Source organism: Hippocampus comes, unplaced genomic scaffold (assembly GCF_001891065.2).
Source record: "Hippocampus comes isolate QL1 unplaced genomic scaffold, H_comes_QL1_v1.1 scaffold80, whole genome shotgun sequence".
In the NCBI taxonomy this organism is placed as follows: Eukaryota; Metazoa; Chordata; class Actinopteri; order Syngnathiformes; family Syngnathidae; genus Hippocampus; species Hippocampus comes.
In genome coordinates, this window is record NW_017806164.1 from 1,786,123 (window position 1) to 1,799,334 (window position 13,212).

The 13,212-nt window shown below is 42.5% G+C and overlaps 2 protein-coding genes across 2 annotated transcripts; one reads left to right on the forward strand and one right to left on the reverse strand.

Moving 5' to 3' along the window:
- Positions 1 to 400: 400 nt before the first annotated feature.
- Positions 401 to 3,109, reverse strand: pdcd2 (programmed cell death 2). Its single transcript, XM_019895893.1, has 7 exons — positions 2,826 to 3,109; positions 2,607 to 2,715; positions 2,476 to 2,532; positions 1,676 to 2,011; positions 870 to 970; positions 677 to 790; positions 401 to 588 (listed from the first exon to the last, which is right to left on the reverse strand). The coding sequence occupies exons 1-7, from the start codon at positions 3,003 to 3,005 to the stop codon at positions 409 to 411; spliced, it is 1,077 nt and encodes a 358-aa protein (XP_019751452.1). The 5' UTR covers positions 3,006 to 3,109; the 3' UTR covers positions 401 to 408.
- Positions 3,110 to 4,391: 1,282 nt separating this feature from the next.
- rhoua (ras homolog family member Ua) lies at positions 4,392 to 10,976 on the forward strand. The gene is made up of 4 exons (XM_019895897.1): positions 4,392 to 4,934; positions 5,982 to 6,040; positions 6,783 to 6,971; positions 7,770 to 10,976. The coding sequence occupies exons 1-4, from the start codon at positions 4,688 to 4,690 to the stop codon at positions 8,052 to 8,054; spliced, it is 780 nt and encodes a 259-aa protein (XP_019751456.1). The 5' UTR covers positions 4,392 to 4,687; the 3' UTR covers positions 8,055 to 10,976.
- Positions 10,977 to 13,212: the final 2,236 nt, after the last annotated feature.

Consider the following 13,212-nt stretch of genomic DNA (forward strand, 5'->3'; position numbering starts at 1 on the left):
TGAGCATATTCTGTTTGAGATTGCTGGAAAATGCAGGTAAAGTAATATGGGATGATAAGGCACAAGGTCTTATGTTCTTTTTACCAATTATTAACTCAGTAAGCTATGCAAATAGTCTTGGGAGCTGGGGATGGAAGCACTCTAAACCAGTTGAAGACATGAACAGACTTGTCAAAATTAACAGTAAAATATCAGGGGGAATAAATGCACCATAAATGTACAACAAATTAATAAGTACTGTAGCGCGATAACTGAGCATGCACTAATCTACCTCGTGACGACAGTAGACTGCCACACAAGCTATTTTGTTGCATGCAATTTGTAATTTCTATGTATGACTGGACTAGTTGTGTGGGGAAATAAAGTGCCAGTATTATAAAATGAATATTAACCAAGGCCATAGAGATATTATGGTTGTTTAATTTGGCTTTGCTGCTCTGTACTGAAGTCCTGCTTCCAAACAAACTCAAGGCAGTATTGATCGCTGTTGTTACAGCTGACCGAGCAAGTGAATATCGCCAGAGTCCCCCAGTCAATACTGACACCTGTGGAGTCCACGTGCAGACTGTTCAGCAGCTGGGGCATCACCTTAATAAGTGCACACAAAACCCAAAGGTGAGAATATGAGGGGGTCAATGAACAATTTTGACATAAAAAGACCATTTAATAAAACAACCTGAAATTCAAAAGTCCGCTTGGCGCCACAGGTGCATACTGGGATATCTGTATCTGAAGGGATGTGCTGCGAAGAAACCCACAAAGGAGAGCCACCCCGACTGTAACGCAACACCTGTACAAACAGCACAAAAAAAAAAGACAAAACAGTATAACCTAACAAGTCAGCTGCAATCGTTGCAGAGGCTTTTAACCTGCTGTGGCTCAGGTGCAATCTTCTTTTTAAAGCGCTGGAATACTTTGTTGTCCTCAGTCTCATGCATTGCCATCTCCTCCAAGTCCGTCTCTGCTAGCACTAAAATAAAATACAAACACATCATTGCAAATCCTCGCAATATTAAAAATTGTGTTATTTCCACTACTGAACGTGGTCACGGGTCAAGAAGCAAAATGGTACTCGATCGAGGTTAGTGTGGAGGAAACAGGTGTGTCCAAAATGTAGTCACTTTGTTTTGCTATTACAGTTGTATAAAAAACATCCAATGTCTCGAGACAGACATAGGCTAAGGTGGAGAGTGGAATTTTCACCACTTCTAGTCCCGTAGGTCAGCAATTCTCAACCACCGTGCCATGAGAGATCATCACCCATTTCATTTTCGCAAAAAAAAAAAAAAAAAAAAAAAAAAAATGCATTCACGATAAATAGTTTTTTGTTCATCCATCTGCAGTGACAGGCAGAGCAATTGGATGTTCTTCCACTAGATGGCAGAAGATAGTTTACCTGTGTACACTATACCCAGTTGCCATTCACTCAAAGGGATAACTGTAGAACTAAACAGGCACAGATGTCATGTTGTTGAGAATAGAGATGAGATCATTATTTAATTATACAGTACACTTTTGTTGATATTTTAGTTTGGTGGCCTGCCATATAAGATTTTTATCATTTAAAATATGCATATGCCTTGTGTTGGGATTGTAAAACACAAATCTGAACAGTGACTGCATCTATGGCACATTTGTACACCAAAACGTGACACCAGAGTATGGAAGTGTTTACTTTCTGCCAAGGAGAGAGAGTCTGCACTGGTCTCAGTGACGGTCATCTCGCTATCTCCTTCATCGCCCTTGTCATTGTCGTCCTCTTCCTCTGGCTCAGTTAAAAGTTCAAACTCCGGGAAGACAAATGGAGAGTCCACCATTTTCTGACATCCACCGCACTCCTTCTTGTGCGTGTGTTTCCAGTGAAGTGTCTGGTGGTGCTTCCCGCAGTATGTGACGGCGTGGCAGCGAGAGCAGGCTTTGTTGCCGGGGCAACCGCAAACCCAACACAATTTCACTCCAGATGCAGGCAGCACGCTCTGGTCTGGATTCAAGTCACTGGGGGGTTCATCCTCTGAAGATGTACAGGGGTAGAGGTGGGATAATATAGATTATTGTTGTATTTCCTCAAATAATGGCGATCCCTCGAATGCAGTTCAAGCCCCAGGAGCGAAATCTGGCCAAAATAAAGCCCATCTTTCCATAAAGATTTGTTCTTTTGGATTTGGCAGAAAATATGTGCAAAATTTTAAATTTCTCTTCACTTTATAATCAACACTAAACACCCCCCCCCCACTAAATCAATTCTTAACATACGTTGAACAACGTTTTGTATAATTCAGCTCAAACATGCTTTTACAAATAAACACTTGCCACAACCTCCAGCTGAGGAATTCCCCCTGAACGCAATATGAGGAAAGAAATAAAATGTGTTTCCAATGGCAATTTCACATATTTTCGACAAGAAGGCCATTCATAATACAGATTCAGTACATATATATTCCGAAGTCAGTAACGTTCCTATTTCAATCGACCAACCTGGTGGGGGGTCGTAGGAATAAAACTCATTCCTCCGAGGCAGCTGACTTCTGAAAACTACAAGTGAAGAGAAAATTGCCATTACTATGTGAGGCAATCAAAAACGTGGTATCTTTCACGGGTCCACATACCTTTCATACTGCGGCTGTCGTTGTGTGTGTAGCACTGTGGAGTTTTACAACAAAACACAAAGAGGGTTCTGTGGAAACTTCTGTCCTGACCGGAGATTGGGGCGTACACCTGAGGAAAACATTAACGAAGGTTGATCCGCGGTTTCGGGTACACAACAGTACAATCACACGAGAAATTTGAATTAAAACTTGGTTCACTCCTGACTCTGGGTCACTAACCTGGAGCAGAAAGGCCATAGGCAGGCGGCATGTCTCGCACTCCAGTCTGTCCAGCGACGGCAGGTCTCGCTGGCAAAGCCACGCCGGTTTGCCGCCGACCTTACTGGGGAATTGCGGCGAACGAAGCCTCCAAGACTCCGCGTCGTCCAGGAAACCCAAAACGACCTCCAATGAAGACATGACGTCTAATTGCTGGGATAAAAAACTGGACAGTGCACTAGACCGGAACTACGGCGCGAATCAACACATGTGTGGCCCAACACGGAAGTATGTCCGTGTAGAAATACTAGCTAGCATTCTTAAAGATCCGATATCAGTGCTCTCTCTTTGGACTCTCTATGGTTATGCATACTGTAACTATAAATCTATTTATTAGTTGTGCTCTGAAAATACCCATATAATATACCGGGTACGTTGCAAAATAAAACCGCGAGGCACTTTTTGTGGAAATTGTTTTCGTGCTAATGCATTAATTAAAACACATACTTGTATCTCATTTTAATTTGTGTATTACTTTTGTGTTATATTTATTAATGGCTTGCACTTTCATTTTGTCGTGAAGCACACATTTATTTGGCTACCGTATCTTGCACGCGATATTGAGAACTTATAATTTTATTTAATCGGACAACCGAAGCATTTGCACGTCACTTCATAATCATTGAATCAACCACATCTATCGTTTCTTTTTTTCATGTAAAACGGTGGAGGTCTGCAGCCAGGTGCATCTTGAAAATCCGACTTCCCAGAGTTATCGAATGCAGCATGACTCAAAATATTTCTAAGCATTTAATAGGCCAAAAGCTAGAGGTAAGGGAGAAATGAGTAGTTTATTGTGTTGTTTTTTTCGGGTGCGGGGCACCGGCGACGGGTACCTATATATACAGTTGGTAACCGTAAAAAAATTCTGAAATTCGGAATCCCATCATGTTTTTTTTTTTGCAGAATGTGGCAGTGACTGATTTGTTGAGACATGTATGACTTCTATCTAAAATCTTATGAACAGAGATCATCAGTCACGTCACTATTTAACTCATATTTAACGCCTACGACCACGAATGCTAAATGTACCTGCACATTTGATCTTTGTAAAGTATCATCAGATTATTTCATTTAAGATTAACCCAGTTTACAAACCCAGAAAACAAGAGAGACGTGAGGGTCTCACCTGAGAACTGGACTTGACTTCCCCTTTAATCGATTATAATGTCAACTTGTCAGAGTATCCAATAAAATAGTGCGTGTCATCGCGTTGTCTTCTAAATTACAAACAAAGCAAAAATATTAAATCTTGAATACAAGTAAGCAGACAGAAGTTAAATGTTTCCTAATTAAAGTCTCTCTTTCTTTCTCTCTCTCTCGCTCTCTCTCTCTCTCTCTCTCTCTCTCTCTCTCTCTCTCTCTCTCTCTCTCTCTCTCTCTCTCTCTCTCTCTCTCTCTCTCTCTCTCTCTCTCTCTCTCTCTCTCTCTCTCTCTCTCTCTCTCTCTCTCTCTCTCTCTCTCTCTCTCTCTCTCTCTCTCACACACACACACACACACACACACACACACATACGAGAACACACGCGCACACATACACTGTAGTGATGTCATTTGAAGCGGAGTTTGGGGCTGTGGACCGGAGCACCATTCGTTGAATCTCTTTACTTTGAAATGGACGTTGACTTTTGAAAAAGCCACGATGCACAATGTAGCTTAAAATGGACGCGATGTCATTTCGTGACCAGGAATAGTTAAAGTCGCGATCGCCCAGTCATGGAAAGTTAAGAGTAGTCAAAAAGCGTCATCGCCCGGAAGATAGCAGAAAAATGGGCGAAGCGAAAAGCCGCCGCCACCCCGGCACTTCTTCGTAGGGCGGCTTCATGTCCCCCTCCTCCCCGATGCTTCCGAAGACAGCACCCGTGTCTCCAGCTCCGCCCGTCCCACCGAGGAGACTCCGTGGCCGGGACGGGGGCTTGGGCAAGACGCGGCGGGCCGGAGGAGCGGAGAGGCGGGTGAAGTGTGTCCTGGTGGGCGACGGAGCTGTGGGTAAAACCAGCCTGGTGGTCAGCTACACTACCAATGGATACCCCACCGAGTATGTCCCCACTGCCTTCGACAACTTCTCCGGTAAGATGATGGCTCTTAACCGACTGATACCTTCTCCACACAATATACACGAAAAAGAAGACGTGTTGTCAAGTGTGTGTAAAGTCTGAACGTTTTGCAGTCATGGAATGTTTCCGTTTTCACGGGAATATATTTTCGTATATTGATTTTACACAAAAACATTCTATAAACCATTTTAACTTTTCAGTTAATTTCCACGTGTTTTTCCTTTCCTTGTTTAAAGCGTGCTTTATAGTACACGAGGTGGTCGGTTTAGTTGGTAGATTATGTGTGAGGAAACATAATTCATTGCTGAGATACATCAACAAAATTACACTGGTGTAAAATTGGTTTGAGGTTGTCGGCTGATACTTTTCACTGGCTTAACAAGTGTCTAAAATGCCCCAAATTCCCAATCGATGCCATTCAATAGCTGTATTCCTATGTGTACTTAAAGTTTATGATTTTAAAGGCATAGCTCTCTGGTATCATCTTTTTATTGATTTTATAATCTATTAATTTGCGTGATTTCATCGAAAAAATGGCGAATTTGCGTTTTTCTTGCTGAAATACTGTACTTGGGCGAGTCATGAAGTGTGGCAGTGAGCAGCCGAACCTCACCTGAGATTGCGCAACCTTTCACTCACTGGGTTGAGGTTTGTACTTGTCAATTCCCTGTTCGGGTGTCTCTTCACGTCTCTAATATAATGTTTTCTGACCATTTTGTTATGCACTCTTTCCCATAGTTAGGCACACATTCAATATTGGTGCAATATATATTTAGTTTTGCTGAGCGCATAAAATGGCAAATATTGTGCAAGGTGAGGCAGAAACTCTGCTTCACATAGGCGGACTTACCATTAGGCAAACACAGACGATGCCAGTGACCCCCCACGGCCCCCAAACATCTCAAAGAAATGTGTTCGCATAATACAGTACATTTTTCTTTGATTCAAAGCAATTATTATTTTAGTCTTAATTGTTTAAAAAAGCCTCAACAAGCTGAATTTATGATATTTTAAAATAGGTATTTCATGCTGTGTAAAATTGTGTTCCTTGTGTGTGTAGCGGTGGTTTCAGTGGATGGGCAACCAGTCAAACTTCAACTTTGTGACACAGCTGGGCAGGTAATGGATCTCTCACACACGCACACGCATGCACGCACGGTCACACACTTCCTGTAACTTTATTTGTAATCAAGACAATGCCCTGACAGTGAAAGGAAAAGCCCAATCTGTGTTTCCTTTGTTCCAAAGCCATTCTAAACTCGTAGTCATCTATTTTCCTGTCTTCGTCTAATTTTGTGTGAACAGATTACAAAATACTAATACAAAAAAAATGCATTAAAAGTTTTGACATGTCGTGAAAGGTCAAGTTTTTGAGGGTTGGACTTGACTCAGTGCACCAGCTGATGCGTCCTTTTGCAAGGAAATAATTCTCTGGCTTGGCGTTTGCAGCTGTTTGCCTGACATCAAGTATCGAATGTCATCGTAGCATGCCAAGTATTCATCGCGATTTGCTCAAAGTGGAGCTGCGCTAATTTTCATTATCGTCCCTTTCGATGGGATCCACTGTGACCCTTGGACGGACAAAAAGAGGAGAGAAACTACAATTTTATATTATGCTGATGCAATAATATTTGATCTTTGAAAATCAATAGACCACGCTTCTTTTTCAAAGGCCAGAGGAAGTGCATCATCGTCACCTTGTTCCCCCTCCTCCATCTGTTCTTGCGTCTTCCTCTCCTTGTCAATCCCCCTCCCCCCAAAAGTACTATTGCACTCATGTGTGACCCCCCCCCAAAAAAATACTACTTACTGTACCTCCTCGCCTCTGAGTGATGCCGTGTGGGTGTCCCCTCCTCTGCAGGATGAGTTTGACAGGCTGCGCCCGCTCTGTTACACCAGCGCGGACGTTTTCCTGCTGTGCTTCAGCGTGGTCAGCCCCGTCTCCTTCCAGAACGTGCCTGAGAAGTGGATCGCCGAGATAAGGAGGCACGCCCCCTTCGCGCCGCTGGTTCTCGTTGGGACTCAGTGTGACCTCCGAGAAGATGTCAAGGTTGGGCCATTCTGTTCATCTGTTGTTGTTTTTTTTTTTTCTCCTCAATATTTCACTTTAAGATACAATGGTCCTCGTTGTGTGTATGTTTTAACAAACGCGAGCAATAGATTTATCTGCATTACAGTAAACAGTATCAGATATATTTATTCTAAATTGTCCCCAGGTGTGATTGTGAGTATGAATGTTTTTTTTTTTTTTTGTCTATGTGTGCCCTGCGATTGGTCGGCAAACAGTTCACAGGGTGTACCCCGCCTACTGCCCAAAGACAGCTGGGAAAGGCTCCAGCACGCCGGCGACCCTTGTGAGGATAAAGCTGATCAGAAAATGGATGGATGGAAATTATCTATAAATGTAAATTATTGTTGTGCCATGCAATAGATTAGTAATCAGTCCAGTGTGTACCCTGCCTCCCACCCAAAATCAGCACGAATATGCGGTATCATATGAAGACAAGCCATATATAAAATGGACAGCATGATTTTAAACTAACATTAAGGTGGGATCCAAAGTATGTTTCAGTGTGATCATTTAGGGTAATTTAAGGAGCGGACAGGACAAACTCAAAATAAAAATCACTCTCCTTTGGCAAATTGAACCTTTTCTCATTCAATGCACCCCAAATCGGTTGAAAATTAAAAAAGTGAATTGTAGAAAATGTCTCTATGGTCTCTAAAAGGTTAAAGTTTGTCGTAGATCGACGTGATCAAGTCATAGAAAGAAAGCAAGCTCCCTTCCTAATGATGAATAAATGCTCTGAATAGATACAGAATGTTCTGACCATGTTTTTCTCCACAGATTTTGATCGACTTGGCTAAGTACCGAGAGAGGCCGGTGGACCCAGCCGATGCTAGAGAATGTGCGGCTGAGATCGGTGCTGTGGCTTACGTGGAGTGCTCATCGCTGACCCAGAAGAACTTGAAAGAAGTTTTTGACACGGCCATTCTGGCCAGCCTGCAGAACCAAAGCTCCCAGAAGCACTCCAGAGGGAAACCGAAACGGCGAACCAAGCAAATGCAGACGCCCGATAAGATGAAAAGTTTGTCCAAGTCGTGGTGGAAAAGGTACTGCTGTGTGGCGTAAAGCACTCCAGATTGCTATCCTGACAACACTTTCGAGACAAACCTGAACTCGGAGCCTGAGTCAAACCTTTTTAAGGAGTGTTGATGGAAACCAAAGTTACATTTGTGTTATCACGTGGGACATTCACGACCGAACTCCAGTCTCTTTCGGCGTGCACTGAAAAAAACAAGAAGACGTGTGTCCTTGAGCTAGTCCAGTCAATGGGTGATCCGACTGCAGCGTGACCCTTTGTTGGGATGTCTATCGTGACCTGCTGGGGCAGCAAACGGACGGTGGAGGAGGCTGATTTCGGCAAGAAGTGAAACATTGTTGAGAATTATTTCCCTCTATTTGAATGTGAAGAGATCACATCTCTTTAAGACCTTCTTTTAGCACCTGAATTGAACATCGCATTTACGTGGGGTTAGAGCTCAGTCCACTTATTTGATTAGCCAAACTGAAACTGAACGTCTGACGGCGAGTCCACCAAATGGACATTATGGAAGTCGCAGCATGTAAACAGCAAAATGGACCAGACCAAAGAAAGACCCACACTTCCTACCGCTGTTCTTTTTCTCCGTAGTAGACAACCCAAAGATGGTTGACCAGGTCAGTTGGTAAAAAGCCCAAGATTAAAATGCTTAAAGTGCTCATAGCGCTACTTATGCTATCTGAAGAAGGTCAAGACAATACCCGGCCAAGAGATTAGTATCAAAGTCTTATCCCGTAACAGGAAGTGAGTTGTTCGGTTGCATCGGCATCGAGGATCTTAACGCTATGACTTCTAGTGAAGATAACCGTAAATCCTCTGCTTGCTGGCACGCGCTTGACCACGACTGTCATCCATTTCCTTTTTTAGACTTTTTGATTATCATGAGATCATCGCTTCCAGGTGCAGATTGTTGAGGGCTTTCTTTATCTGTTGGGTTGTGGCACACTGTATGAACAAAAGTATGCGGACATTACGCAGGCAGGACGTGAACACGGAAGAAAATAGGGAGTTAGTCCCTCTTAGCAACAATAACAGCTTGCACGCTTCTGAGAGCCTTTTACAAGATGTTGCAATGTGTCTCTGGGATTTTTTTTTTTTTTTTTTTGTCCATTCATCCAGCTGTGAGATCAGCGATGCTGGACCCGAGAGAAGCCCCCGGTGACTCACAAGCTCTTCTCTAGTTCATCCCAACAGTGTTTGATTGGGTTCGATTGTGCAATTGCAACAGAAAAGGGTCTTCCCTTTAACGTAGAAGCATACAATTGTTCAAAATCTGTTGCCATTAGACTTTACATGATCAGGATTTTGGAGCTGATCGCTGATCTCAGATAGGCAAGTTATAAAAAAAAAAAAAAAACTGATGATAAGATGGATCAAACTATTAAAAGTATTTATACAATTATGTTATTTGTGGGGGGCCCACAATTCACATATAACTGATGTCTATTGAAAAGCATTGGGAAAAAATAATATTTCAACTGAAAAATTCCCCCAAACTCTGGTGAACATTCTATACATGATAAAAAGGCCGACTCAGACAATCCGATCTGTGTGAAATCTACTTGTCATTATTGTTGAATTAAAACTCAAAAGGACCTAAAGTGTCTTCCAAATCCCATGTAGAGAGTATGTGCTAATACTCTTGTTGGTAGAGTGTGCGCCATCTTCCAAAGTGTCCAACAGTGATGACCACTAGCCCTGGAACTTCTTTTGCAGCCCATTCAGTTCCATGTTGTCATCCAAAACACACCGAAACATAAAGTATGCGCCGTCCACACCCTCTTTTGTGCATTGTTGTTCCCAAAGTCAGGTCAAAAGTCAACAAGTGTATCTTTTCTCCAAGGTCCAGTTGTAAAAACGGGTCTTTGTGTTTCGTGTGTCAGCATCAGAAAGGATAAGGGCGTGAGCAAGTTTGGAGTATGGAAAGATTTATATAAGTGCATATGATTGAAAACACGTGTGAGAAGAAGGCAAAGCATGACGACCGCGCAATATTGTTCATGTGTCCATCTGCACAAATTAAGATAATATATTACGATAGAATAAAAAGGTTTGTTTATCACTGTTTATCCAAATTCCAATATCTTCCTCAGTCGGAAAGGTTTTTTATCAGCGATTACCCCCCCACCCCCCGAAAAAAGTGTCTATTAAACGTTTTCTTTGACACAAGCCAACAAGTTTGGTCATAAGAAGGAAACCAAGATTGACAAAACCAAGTTTCGATTTTAGTATCAAGCTGTGATTGTATCACTGGAATTGTTTGGTCATTCAGATGTTCCAGTTGCCAATGAATGGCCCCTCTGTGTCCATCCTGATAGCGATACATTGTTTGTCGGCGGGGAAAGTGCGCACAAAGAGGCCTGTCTTGCAGTTTATGCGCAGCCTCGCAGAGTGACGGCACATGGAAGTAGGCCAAAGGTCACAGACCCTCTTGTCGGTCGACGGTTTTCCTTGTCAGCTTTTTCCAGTTTTCCTCTGCTTATGCTGATGATTTAAAAGACGAGAGAAACAAATGTCATCGTTCATCTGGATTCTGTGCTCATTTGCTTATACTTGATGATATTTGGCATTAAACTGATTCTGTTCATGCTCCTCTCAACTTATTTGAACCGTGGCGCGCACAAAGCGTGACATTTGACGGCTTCCATTAGTACTGTCAAGATGTCAGTCGAAACACCAAATTTGTGATCCATTTGAGGTATAAAACACAATCTTGTCACTGTTTTTTTTTCTCTCCCTTTAAGCTCATTAAGACAGAAGCAGGCTGTCTAGAGAGGTGTACACATGTACTCCAAATACAGAACGATTGTTTTCTTTGTCATTTCAGCATTTGTTAACAAATATAATCTGTTGCTGCAGTTGTTTGAGACCAGATGGTCTGGGCTCCAATCCAAAAGGATGTTTGTACTAAAGTTTTATACTTTGAGAAGTAAAGGACCTTTGCAATAATACATACTTGGTTTCGAGGCTCTTTAGATACATTTCATGTGCTGTGTGTTTGTGTTGCACATATAAATCTGCACTGGTCATGATTCACCCACGCAAGGCTAAATTACGTCTGCGATCATTTCAGATCGCTGTGCATAAAATCGGAGCGTGATGCAAAGACCGAGTTTTTGTTTGCCTCCCAAATGTGAACTCAAAGCTAAACTTTTCATGTGCATGTGACCGAGGTAATGTTTTGGCTTTGGTTTGTGATAACTAAACAGAACAACAGCCACGATGTACTCGGCTGATGCGCATCAGGAGAGTAGCAGACGTGTTTTCTGACGAGCATGCGTCCAAGTTGTCCATCTCCCAGCCAGATCATTGTAAACAGCCGCTGCAGCCAGAACCCTCAGCAAGTTATGCAAGCTCTTTATTTTGAAAGATGTCATGTGACATTTGCTTAGTGGCCTTGTTCTTGGTTGTGACGTGGCAGCGAGCTGCAAATGAATTCAGTCTGAGAACCAACCTGCCCCCCTTGGCTTTGCGGTGAGGTTGTTAAGGTTAGATAAGATGTTCAGCTTTGAAGCCGGACATGTTTTAGGTCACAAGATTCGGGCTGGGAAAACCACCGTTAGCCAAGAATAAATCCTGCAGTTGGGGCATTTGTGGATTGTAACTGGAATATTACTTACAAATGGAACTAAATAGCCATGCGGCGTTTGATAATTGTCGAGGGCCTTGATGGCAGGATTAAGGTTTGACAGTAGCACCGTGGCAAAGCCTCTAAAAGTCACCACTAGTTGTGTTGTTAATGAGCTCAAAGCTGTCATTCTGACATAATAAAACAATATATAGATGGGCAGCAGCACTTATGTCCAGCCATATGATGGGGCTATGTTCAGGTCCCCACACAGAACATATTTGCAAAGGCACAAGAAGTGTAACTGCCACATGCTCTTGTTTTTACCGAACAGTGATCCGCAATCTTCAAACTGTGACTGTTGCATTTGGCCGCATCCTTCATTCACACTTTGAAGTTGCACTTTTCCTAAAAAACAACATTTTCAAACTGATTCATTCAAACTGTTACTGAATAGATGAAATCATCTTCTTCGCGCGCTGACGAGTATTGTTAATCCGGCAACATTTGAATGATTAAAAAAATTGCCCAGTACAGTATATAAAATAATTCTCCAGTAAAGCAGCAACGTAAGCATGAATTCTGTAGCGACACGCTAGCTATCACTGACTTTTCTTTATCACTCTTCCTCCTCTTTGTGATGTCTGCGCACTGACACCCAGACAACGAAGCGCCCCAAAATGGCGATGCCAGCGGATTATCTGAAGGGAAGATGCATTGTCAGGATGAAGGCATCGCTAACTAATGAACCGCAAGTCGTATTCACGTGGGGATACTTCTGATGCAAACCAAGGAGGCTCAAGTGTGTCATCACAACCACAACAAAAACTGAAATGGTGAAAATCAGTTCAAGGCCACAGAATATTTCCACAATTGATTACCGGTACTACATAGTTCTCAGGACTGCAGTTTGACGCCGCTATTTTATTTAATCATAGAATTGTTCGGTAAAACAACAAATTTAGTGGCGTGCCTAAAAGACTTTTCATCTATTATGTCATGACAAAATGTGCCCATATTTGAGGCCTCTGGGTTAATGTGCCGTCATCTTGAATATTTTAGGACTTAGTTTTATCGATTGCATGTTGTTCTTTTGGACATCAAACTGTGGGAAATGTGTGCTATCCAAACAACACAAAACAATTTAATTTCCACAGAGAAACAAGAAACAGATGCATGTGACAAATTTACATTTTTTTTGTTTGAGTGTTTATTGCTGCAAGATGTCACTTGTGCACATGCACACGAGAAGGGGAAAGTGCGTGCGTTTGTCGTCTGTGTGTGGATTGCGTGTTGTTACTGGGGCAAGAGTGACAACAGGTCGAATCATTTACAGATAACTAGTTCAACGCCGACTTTTTGGACAAACTATAAACTGAAACAGTTTGTGTGCGTGGGTGTGTATAATTGTGTGTGCATTTTAACTGCTAAGTGATTTTACTCTTGTAAGATTGCACAAGCTCTCCGTCAAAAGCGTGATCCCACACACATTAACCCTCTAAACCAGGGGTGGCCAACCAGTCAGAGACTAAGAGCCATTTTTTTTACTGTGTGACTGCAAAGAGCCACATACACGTGGGCATCCCGTCACGCACACACACGCACGCACACACACACAC